Source organism: Salmo salar, chromosome ssa21 (assembly GCF_905237065.1).
Source record: "Salmo salar chromosome ssa21, Ssal_v3.1, whole genome shotgun sequence".
Lineage (NCBI taxonomy): Eukaryota > Metazoa > Chordata > Actinopteri > Salmoniformes > Salmonidae > Salmo > Salmo salar.
The window spans coordinates 30,959,251-30,970,543 of record NC_059462.1 but is presented as its reverse complement, the minus strand read 5'-3'; the positions used below and the strand labels follow the sequence as shown (position 1 = coordinate 30,970,543).

Below are 11,293 nucleotides of genomic sequence, written 5' to 3'. Positions count from 1 at the left end.
GCCTTCCTTTCGAATTGTGTCGCTGCAAAACTAATTTAGTCGATATTCAAGTTGATTTTGACAGTTATGGGACATTGCAACACTATAGATGCTAGTAGTCAGCCTGAAGTAAACACTTCTAAAGGTAAGCTATTGGCTCTATAAAATTCTCATTACATGATGAAAGTAATTTTCCCCCAAAACCTTCCCAATTAAATGTTGACTGCAAAGTTGGCCTACCTGGCAGAATGATATGATGATTTGTATCAAACGGGTGCACATTTGCTTTGCACTCTCTACCATCATATGTGCAGTACAGAAACCTGACAGAAACACAGCTAGCCTAACTAACACAAATGTACTGTGAATAAAACTTGAAGAGCTCAGTGACTTTCAACGTGGCACTGTCATAGAATGCCACCTTTCCAACAAGTCAGTTTGTCAAATTTCTGCCCTGCTAGAGCTGCGGAAAGGTCTGGGAGCAACGGCTCAGCCTCGAAATGGTAGGCCACACAAGCTCACAAAGTCAGAGTAATGATACAGTTTCTGTTGGCTATGTAATTTCTGGGGTTATCCTAGGACTTTTGATTCAGTGAAGGTCTTTCCATAATGAGAATAAGTTAAGGGGTTCCCTCCTTCTGTTTGAGTGTGCTGGTGTTGTTGTTTCAGGTGCCATGGCTGAGAGATATGCTCTTCACACTCTGAGCAATGGTTAGGTTTCTCTCGTGATTTGTCATGTTGCCTGATCTAGTGAATTTCTTCTCAAACACCTGATAAAGATAAGGTTTTATGTGAGCCCTATTCCCATCAGAATGGGCTTTTGGTGTCTTTTAAGAACATAATCCTGAGAAATTCGTTTCATACAGAGTGCTGTGGTGAGGTCTCTCTCCTGAGTAAGCGGGTAGGCTATACTCTTTGGTTTCTTGGTTTAACATGTCTCACCCTTGTGGATGTCCTTGGTTGTTTTTGTGTTTCTGATGCAGAGAATCTCTTTCCACAGTTCCGGTCATCATTAGGGATCTCTGCTGTGAGAGTGGATATCAACAGCTATGGGCCTAGGCTACTTATCCTCTCCTCTTTTCCTTCAAAGCACTGATCAGTGCAGATGAAGGGGTGGAGACAAGGGCCCTGTTCCAGAGCTTAGACGTTGCTGATACATCTTCCAAAGCCTCGATAGGTATTTTAAGTATCAGCAAACCACATATATGTTATAGCAGTTTGTCAGTTTATGACACAGTCAATGACCTGGCACGCAAACATTGGTAGTTGCATTACATTGCCTTAGCTGTGGAACCTGGCCAAGGAGAGGGCAGATTTAGGCAATTGAGATAGAGCCACATTTCCTTCATCTAATCCAATAAACTGCAGTGCACAGCCGCATTAAATGCACATTAGGGCAGGCAGGGAAGTGTTGTTTTCATTCCTTAGATTGCCTTCTGTCCAATGACCACAAGGTGGCAGGATGCAATCAAAAATCAGATGAGCCTGTTCAGTGCTGTCCTCTCGTTGGGATTTCACATCTAAGAGAGAGGGATAGAGAAGGAGAGAGAGGAGGGGATAGAGAGAGACAACAAAACAGTTGAAGGAAGAAAGGAGAAAGGAGAAAGAAGGAGTAAGAGTATAGATGGTGAGAGAAGCAACAGGGGGTAACAGTAACCTATATAACCTTTGACCCACAGATCCCCACCAGAGAGAGAGAGAGAGAGAGAGAGAGTTGTAATGTTGTTTTCGTTGCTTGTATGCTTTTGTGTAGCAGTTTTCAATGAAAGATAATGTTTTTGTATACTTTTGGTATACTTCTCAAGAAACAGTACTTCCTGTGAAAGGCAATGGAACTGACATTCTTAGCAGGAGATGTAGAATTTAGTGTCAGGATCATCCAAACGGATATACCCCATGCTACTTCCCTTTTTCTACAAATTGCTGTCAACACTGTCAATATAGCTCATTTTTGCAACCTCAGCCCCAAATCAGATGACTTTCGTTATGTGTCAATGGGTGGGTTTTTATGTTTTTTATGTAATGATGCGTTGTTATAAGAGGGTCTTGATGAGGATCTCAGGGGTGTTGTCTGTCACTTTGGAGTAACATGGAAACATCAGTAGAAAGAGGAGAGGATCACATCAGCTCGTTCTACCAGAGTAACCCACTGCTTGACTTGGACATGAAACTGAGCAGGACGGACATGTACACCTTCCAGAGCAGCGGTAAGCATGGGTGGACCTGGGGGTCACAGGGACAACATTTTTACTTGTAAGTTCTTCTTGCGCCAAAGGCCTGGTGATTCAACAGTAGTGAGCTATTTGTGTGATTTTTCTTATATTCCACCCCTGGTGCTAGGGCCCTATGTGGCCTTTCTTATTTCAAAGTATGTTCTTTACCCAATTCACCTTGAATTGGTACAAAGTGTGATCCGCTGTAGCTCAGTTGGTAGAGCATGGTGCTTTGAATAAAACTGTCTGGATGTATTATATTATTACATTATAAAGTGGCTTGGATGATCTTCAATACAGTGAATGGTAATTTATTGTAACTACATTCAAACTCTTCAGGGAGACAATCCTTGTGAGGACATAACTGGGAGGGATAAGATTGCTATGGTACACAATCTGAAAGTGGTGGTGGAGACTGAAACAGAAGTAGAAGTACTGTCTATGCACTGCAAAAAGAAGCATTCTAGCCAGAGCTTTCGCCATGTGCAGAGACCGCAGACAGCACTGAATTCTATCTTTATATTCACTGGCCAGACGCACCTGCTGTGGCAACCTACAGTAGATGAGTGCTATTAACTAAGCTCAACATCCTGACTTTCTACACTGAGGCAGAAATAGAGAAATGGCCAGAAGAGTGCAGCCATGTCTGTGGGTTTGTTGAGATCATTTCTCCATATTCCAAGGGATGCATTTATCTGAATTCTAAATCCCTACCTGTTATCCCTACCCCTTGACAGAACATGAATTGGATAGGTTTAAGCAATATGATTACTTGTATGCTTTTGTGTAGCAGTTTCAATGAAAGATCATGTTTTTGTATACTTTTGGTATACTTCTCGAGAAACAGTACTTCCTGTGAAAGGCAATGGAACTGACATTCTTAGCAGGAGATGTAGAATTTAGTGTCAGGATCATCCAAACGGATATACCCCATGCTACTTCCCTTTTTCAACAGATTGCTGTCAACACTGTCAATATAGCTCATTTTTGCAACCTCAGCCCCAAATCAGATGACTTTCGTTATGTGTCAATGGGTGGGTTTTTATGTTTTTTATGTAATGATGCGTTGTTATAAGAGGGTCTTGATGAGGATCTCAGGGGTGTTGTCTGTCACTTTGGAGTAACATGGAAACATCAGTAGAAAGAGGAGAGGATCACATCAGCTCGTTCTACCAGAGTAACCCACTGCTTGACTTGGACATGAAACTGAGCAGGACGGACATGTACACCTTCCAGAGCAGCGGTAAGCATGGGTGGACCTGGGGGTCACAGGGACAAAATTTTTACTTGTAAGTTCTTCTTGCGCCAAAGGCCTGGTGATTCAACAGTAGTGAGCTATTTGTGTGATTTTTCTTATATTCCACCCCTGGTGCTAGGGCCCTATGTGGCCTTTCTTATTTCAAAGTATGTTCTTTACCCAATTCACCTTGAATTGGTACAAAGTGTGATCCGCTGTAGCTCAGTTGGTAGAGCATGGTGCTTTGAATAAAACTGTCTGGATGTATTATATTATTACATTATAAAGTGGCTTGGATGATCTTCAATACAGTGAATGGTAATTTATTGTAACTACATTCAAACTCTTCAGGGAGACAATCCTTGTGAGGACATAACTGGGAGGGATAAGATTGCTATGGTACACAATCTGAAAGTGGTGGTGGAGACTGAAACAGAAGTAGAAGTACTGTCTATGCACTGCAAAAAAGAAGCATTCTAGCCAGAGCTTTCGCCATGTGCAGAGACCGCAGACAGCACTGAATTCTATCTTTATATTCACTGGCCAGACGCACCTGCTGTGGCAACCTACAGTAGATGAGTGCTATTAACTAAGCTCAACATCCTGACTTTCTACACTGAGGCAGAAATAGAGAAATGGCCAGAAGAGTGCAGCCATGTCTGTGGGTTTGTTGAGATCATTTCTCCATATTCCAAGGGATGCATTTATCTGAATTCTAAATCCCTACCTGTTATCCCTACCCCTTGACAGAACATGAATTGGATAGGTTTAAGCAATATGATTACTTGTATGCTTTTGTGTAGCAGTTTCAATGAAAGATAATGTTTTTGTATACTTTTGGTATACTTCTCGAGAAACAGTACTTCCTGTGAAAGGCAATGGAACTGACATTCTTAGCAGGAGATGTAGAATTTAGTGTCAGGATCATCCAAACGGATATACCCCATGCTACTTCCCTTTTTCAACAGATTGCTGTCAACACTGTCAATATAGCTCATTTTTGCAACCTCAGCCCCAAATCAGATGACTTTCGCTATGTGTCAATGTGTGGGTTTTTATGTTTTTTATGTAATGATGCGTTGTTATAAGAGGGTCTTGATGAGGATCTCAGGGGTGTTGTCTGTCACTTTGGAGTAACATGGAAACATCAGTAGAAAGAGGAGAGGATCACATCAGCTCGTTCTACCAGAGTAACCCACTGCTTGACTTGGACAAATGCGTAGCGGAGTAGGTGGTAGGGGCCCGTTTGGAATGTAGCATAAATGTTGTTTGTGTTCATGTCAACATGTTTCAGATCTGAAACCAGCCAAGGCCAGAGGAGCACAGCGATGTCTGAATATTATTGTTGTTTACCTCATCCTTCTGACTGCACTGAATGCCTTCCTCCTTTACAAAGGTACATCAACCATTGGTTGGTTTTATGTCCAAAATGGTTCAAGCACGTTTGTCTAATGTAAAGGAGAAACCAGATTTTCCATTATATCCTGAACTGCATCAACACACGACTTCCTGTATTAGTGACAGTATTTGTCTGTCTCTGTGCACCTCTCCCCCAGTCTTTTCGAAGGAGTCTTGTTGTTTCTCCTCCTCTGGCTCCAGGACAACGGCGCTGACCGACATCCACATCCCCCTGGGGACGGACCAGGAGGAGGACCTACATACCCTGGCCAGAAACACCAGCCTGGAGTCCAACTCTCTCAGAGGAGACCTGGGGAGGTTACAGACCCAGGTCAGCAGCCTATGTGGGGAGGATGGACAGCTGGGCCAGCTGAGGACAGACCTGGGCGTGATAAATGCCAGCACCACTCTCCTTCAGGACACAGTGAATGCACTCAGATTCCTCAAAGGTAGTTACTGTAAGAAATGGCAGGATGTCCAGGTTGATAGATCTTACATTTTACATAAAATATGGTTACACATGGACATAGGTATACACACATATTTTGTCATTATGCTTTGCAAAGTACAAATTACAACACAAGAGTGTATCTGGTGTAATAATGCAGGTTAATTTTGCATTGCAGCTCCACCAGGCCCACAAGGACCTATTGGTAAGTCCCCTCATCCTTAGTGCAAAATCAACAACCATAGAAGAGAGTAAGAGAGGTATCAATGCCCCTTACACCACAAGCTTGTATTTCCCATGTAATTTGATGCTATGGTTTCCCTAGGTCCACGTGGTGTGAGCGGGGCAACTGGTGCGAGGGGGGAGAAGGGAGACACAGGCGAGTCCACCTAAAGCTTTACATTGCTCCATTGTAGTGGCATCACTGTGTCACTGCAACAGCCAATGTTAGCTCAGCACCAATCTAACTCTACCACACATTGGAGGGTTGTAGGAGAGGAAATATGTAGCATTAGCATTTAGCTTCTCGTCTGTCCAGTAATGATGAACTGATGACCTGTCATCTCCAGTCAGGATCAGAGAAAGTGGAGGATGAATTATCTTCCTGCCTCTCCGTTTCATAATAACCCACTGCTTAGTCAATGCATTTACCCCTGTATGAAGTCTCAATCAGGGATGGACTTTCACACAAGCTAACATATTATCATTAGAGTCTGTCAGGTGTTTTCCAATAGGTCGTCCTACCAAAATGCCATCCTTCATCACACTATAGAGTGGATGCTAACTACACCCGTTTAGTAAGCAGGCAGACAGTTTCAGTCAGATAACATGGATAAGTACCTTTTTTTGAGGCAATGATTGTATTTTTCACAATAACATAATTCATCAAAGAAAAATTAAGAATCCATCAAACTTAATATCAATTATGTTTCATACAGACCTTTCTCTGTCAAGTGATATGTGGCTGTTCTATGTAAAGCTAATTTGATGTAATTCACTCAGTAACATTTAATGTTTGCTATTGTATATAAGTAGATAGTGAGAGGGTTACTGTGTTCCACGTGACACAGTAGATAGTGAGAGGGTTACTGTGTTCCAGGTGAGACAGTAGATAGTGAAAGGGTTACTGTGTGTTCCACGTGAGACAGTAGATAGTGAGAGGGTAACTGTGTTCCAGGTAAGACAGTAGATAGTGAGAGGGTTACTGTGTGTTCTAGGTGAGACAGTAGATAGTGAGAGGGTTACTGTGTTCCACGTGAGACAGTAGATAATGAGAGGGTTACTGTGTGTTCCAGGTGAGACAGTAGATAGTGAGAGGGTTACTGTGTGTTCCAGGTGAGACAGTAGATAGTGAGAGGGTTACTGTGTTCCAGGTAAGACAGTAGATAGTGAGAGGGTTACTGTGTTCCACGTGAGACAGTAGATAGTGAGAGGGTTACTGTATTCCAGGTGAGACAGTAGATAGTGAGAGGGTTACTGTGTGTTCCAGGTGAGACAGTAGATAGTGAGAGGGTTACTGTATTCCAGGTGAGACAGTAGATAATGAGAGGGTTACTGTGTGTTCCAGGTGAGACAGTAGATAGTGAGAGGGTTACTGTGTTCCAGGTGAGACAGTAGATAGTGAGAGGGTTACTGTGTTCCAGGTGAGACAGTAGATAGTGAGAGGGTTACTGTGTTCCAGGTGAGACAGGACAAAAAGGAGACCCTGGAGTTGATGGCCAGACTGGAGCCAAGGGAAAACCAGGGGAACCAGGACCCAAAGGTGATTCACCTTACTCCTACTGATATCAAACCGTAACCTCAATCTAAACCCCAATAGGAAATGAGACATTATTACTGGTCTTTTATGTCATAGCAATGCATTTAGTAGTCTGTGGTTCTTAATGCTCATATCCACTGGCTCACACAGAGTACACTTGTGGTTATACCACTATTGATCTCCATTCAGTACCTCAACTCTATAACATGTCAATGTTTCAGGTGAAGATGGTGCCACTGGACCACAAGGACCAGCTGGTGCACCCGGTAAATCCATTATTACTAACATGGTATAGAACTCAAGCAGTAGAGTTGTGGAAAACATGGTGGATAAGTTGACTGTTTACCACGACAATTACCCATGCATCAACACTAACTTTACAACTCCCTAGTGGACATCCTGGGAATATTTCACCATAGTTTGGTTGAAGTACTGTGGTATTAGTGAGCTCTTTTAGTCTAAGAGACATTCGGAGGCTAGATTAATTATTGACAGTTTCACAGGGGCCGGGTCTGCAGGTGGAGTTGTCTAATTGTGTCAGGAATACTGAATATTCCCCCCTTTTCCTTCTGACTCCGCCTCTCTCCCCCGCTCTCACCCCATCCGTCACAGAGTAAATGTGTGTCGTGCACTTGATGTCCCACAGCCCAATCAAAATAAATATGCCCTTGATTCATATTTGATTGCATTTTTTATTGCTGAAAAACTAGCCCTGACTCTTCAAAAGCTTTCGAGGGGTGACATTAATGCATTTGAAAAAGTGTAGGTTAGATGGTTAAAGCTGCTGCTGCCTAGGCAGATACTATTATTTCTCTCCAGGAAAGGAAATGTATATTTGAACATAATCACCCTCACTGTTAATAGTCTTAACAGCCTGGTGAGCACAACGCTCAATTCCCTTCCTCCCTTCAATAGGTAGGAGATTGACTCCTGACAATAGGCTCAAACTCCACTTTTGGGGTTAACAGTCATAAATATAAATATTCCCCACTAAATGTATCTTTTATATTATCCTATATTATGAGTTATCATAAATATAAAGTCATCATGACTTCCTCAAATTAACTTGTGACCTTTTCATGCAGTAGTTCCATTTCCATTTCAGCCTTAGTTTCTGTTCCTGTTGTCACATTAATACGGAAACCATATCAGCAGATCATTATTGTGAAATCTGTCCATTTTATGTCATCTGAATTGAAATTAGAAGTGCTGAGTGAATGCATTCTGGAAATAAAGGTAGTTTGGAGTTCTGCTTGCTTCATCTCAAATACAGTACATTGTTCTTAGCATAGCCACTTCACGACAAGTAGCCACTGCTATGGTGCCGGAGAAAATGTATATGATGTTGAAAAGGGGTGAAGTTCCCCTGTGTTAAGTGTTTTAATGTGCATGTATTTGATTATCTTTAGTGGATAGTCTGTGTGTGTGTGTGTGTGTGTGTGTGTGTGTGTGTCATACAGACAGTGGAGCCACTAACTGTTCAGGACCCCCTGGGCTGCCAGGACCACAGGGACCAAAGGGGGATATGGGACACATTGGTGAGTCTGCATGGGCTTAAAGGGATACTTCGGGATTTGGGCAATGGCGCCCTTTATCTACTTCCCCAGAGTCAGATGAACTTGTGGATACCATTTTTATGTCTCTGTGTCCAGTATGAAGTAAGTTGTGGTAGTTGCGTGAGCCAATGCTAACTAGTGCAATGGCTGGAAGTCCTATGGGTATCTGCTAGCATGTTAGCAGATACCCATAGATTTTCTGTCATTGTGCAAATGCTAGTTATCATTGGCTCGTAAAACTACCTCTAACTTCCTTCGTACTGTACACAGAGATATACTTCTCTGTGCATATTTGCATATTTGAATGGCTTACTTGTAAACAACCAATTTTTTTACTATTCAACAACAAGCTGAACCTGGTCTACTCTTTACTCTTGTTGCCACCTCTAACCTTTACCTTCCAACCTCTTCACAGGTTTACCAGGGATATCAGGCCAGAATGGAACTAAAGGGGACACTGGTAAATAACTGTTGATGTTTAACTGTTTCATGAGGCCAAGCATGAGGTTGCCTTTACATGTTAGTGTGTGTGACTGTGTGCAAATTTTTTCAGATTTTTGCATTTTCATCTTTACTGTACTGTATAGCCTCCACATTGTAGAGCGAGTGTGACATAGTGTGCTGTGAATCTTCCAGGTGTCCAGGGGCGGGATGGAGTAAAAGGGGCCCGTGGTCTGAAGGGTGACACAGGGCCGACAGGAGAACCTGGACCCATAGGACCTGAAGGTGAATTTCACCCTGTCTCTGAGCTATAGGAGCCTCGTAATCACGTCCTTCATATGACTGATTACAAGAATGACAGGTTATGTAGATTGTCTACATTTTCCCATCTTTATTATATTATCCTAACGTTAGTTGTTATTTTAATCATGTGAAGTGTCATGTATGACTTTTTGTACAAATTTGTGGCTCTTGTTCTTCTTCCGCAGGACCAAGAGGACCTGCTGGTGTTAATGGAACAAGAGGACCTGCTGGTGTGTGTGTCTGTGTGTGTGTGTGTGTGTGTGCGTGATTGCGTGATTGCGTGTGAGTGTGTTTAATTTGTGTGTTTGTGCGTTCGTGCGGGATTGCGTGTGAGTGTGTGTGTGTGTGTGTGTGTGTGTGTGTGTGTGTGTGTGTGTGTGTGTGTGTGTGTTTAATTTTAACTTCTGCATGTCCTAGGTATTCCAGGGTTGCCGGGAAGTCCTGGAAGCCAAGGTCCACGTGGAGAAAAGGGTGAAAGTGCAGGTGGAGCTATGGAGCCTCACACACACACACACACACACACACACACACACACACACACACACACACACACACACACACACACACACACACACACACACACACACACACACACACACATATGTGCTGGTGTGCATTTGTTTACATAAATATAAACTGTATGTAAATATGATATGTATTAATTTAACTGAATATTAATGTGAATAATCATTGGTCTATGGACCTGGAATACAGAACTGTTCATTTTCAATAATTTGCGTGTATAAGGTATTTTTAAATGTCTTTCTCTCTGGTGACAGCGAATGTGCGCATTGTTGGTGGGGGTACTCGTGGGAGAGTGGAGGTGATGTGGTTGAACCAGTGGGGTACGGTGTGTGACGACAGCTTCGACACATTGGATGGGACAGTGCTCTGCAAGATGCTTGGGTACCAAAGAGCCTCTTCAGTCTACACGGCAAGCCCCGGTGAGTCCATCGTCTACCTTATCACTTCCATAGATCCTCCATTTGGTTTTGTCTGTTTGTTCCTACTGAGGATGTATAGAGATCCTTCCTGGTTGAGTTTTGTTTTACTCTACATATATTTATGAATTTCTCATTGTTCATTGTTGAATCTCCTGGACTTGGCCTGTGGATTCTGTTGTGATTCTTTTAGGAGTGGGTAAGATCTGGTTTGATGACCTGCGCTGCACAGGCACAGAATCCAGTGTGTTTGACTGCCCCCACAACGGCATGGGCATCAACAATTGTCAACACAATGAGGACGCTGGGGTGCAGTGTGTGTGAGTGTGTCCTGGATCCAAAGGAGAGACTCCTGAACTCCATCGAAAAGACTGGAGGAGAGATGCATAGAGAGATACACACACACACACACACACGTAGAAATATTAACGTGTCAAAGACTGTAGTTAATGGTATTGAGACTTGTTGCATCTACTTTGTCTCATCTTATTAAAACATTAATAACTTATAGGCATTTCAATAAACATGGCATTTAACTAACATGAAGCTAACTTATTACTACCTGTAATAATGTACCCTGGATGAAAGTTTATACAGAAAAAACTGAATTGCATTTTGTAAACCAGTTTCACCAGTTTGAAGTAAAACAGTGAAAAATCAGACAAAATGAGTCAGATGCAGTTTGTTTAAATGTTGTGAAATGCTGTGTGACATCTACTTTCACCTCTTTATCCCACTTGATCCCAGTCCTCCACCCACTCACCATCACCCTCTTACACATACACACACAAACACACCAAGACATCATTCTGCTTAGGCCAGCATGGTTAAAAGTCAGTCTGAAGGACAAGCACCTCCTTCCTGACAGACATACAGAATTGGGGTCAACACTTCTATATGACACTGCCAGTCAGTCATGTTACATTAGATAAAGTGAAGTTAAAACCTCTTGGGGCTATGTGGGACGCTAGCGTGCCACCCGTGGTGCACCCTATCAACAGCAGGTGCATTTCAAGAG

The 11,293-nt window shown here is 42.7% G+C and overlaps 1 protein-coding gene across 3 annotated transcripts; it reads left to right on the top strand.

Annotated features, from left to right (window-relative positions):
• Positions 1-1,970: 1,970 nt before the first annotated feature.
• Positions 1,971-10,937, top strand: LOC106582060 (macrophage receptor MARCO). 3 transcript variants are annotated; one of them, XM_045704673.1, is made up of 14 exons: positions 1,971-2,186; positions 4,724-4,825; positions 4,986-5,276; positions 5,454-5,480; positions 5,601-5,654; positions 6,957-7,037; positions 7,256-7,300; positions 8,495-8,572; positions 9,006-9,050; positions 9,227-9,316; positions 9,520-9,564; positions 9,752-9,817; positions 10,114-10,278; positions 10,469-10,937. In XM_045704673.1, exons 1-14 carry the CDS (start codon positions 2,069-2,071, stop codon positions 10,597-10,599), a joined length of 1,338 nt encoding a protein of 445 aa, XP_045560629.1. In that variant the 5' UTR covers positions 1,971-2,068; the 3' UTR covers positions 10,600-10,937. The 3 variants fall into 3 exon arrangements, with proteins under 3 accessions (XP_045560629.1, XP_045560630.1, XP_045560628.1); XM_045704674.1 differs by lacking the exon at positions 1,971-2,186 and adding an exon at positions 3,200-3,435 and having other exon boundaries at positions 9,520-9,537; XM_045704672.1 differs by lacking the exon at positions 1,971-2,186 and adding an exon at positions 3,200-3,435.
• The last annotated feature ends 356 nt before the right edge of the window (positions 10,938-11,293 follow it).

What these genes read in the sequence shown, in the direction of transcription:
- LOC106582060 (XM_045704673.1), top strand. Translation starts at nt 2,069, where the DNA reads ATGGAAACATCAGTAGAAAGAGGAGAGGATCACATCAGCTCGTTCTAC. An exon ending in AGGACCAGCTGGTGCACCCG is followed by an intron (nt 7,301 to 8,494) that starts GTAAATCCATTA and finishes TGTGTCATACAG; the next exon opens with ACAGTGGAGCCACTAACTGT. An exon ending in GGGGGATATGGGACACATTG is followed by an intron (nt 8,573 to 9,005) that starts GTGAGTCTGCAT and finishes ACCTCTTCACAG; the next exon opens with GTTTACCAGGGATATCAGGC.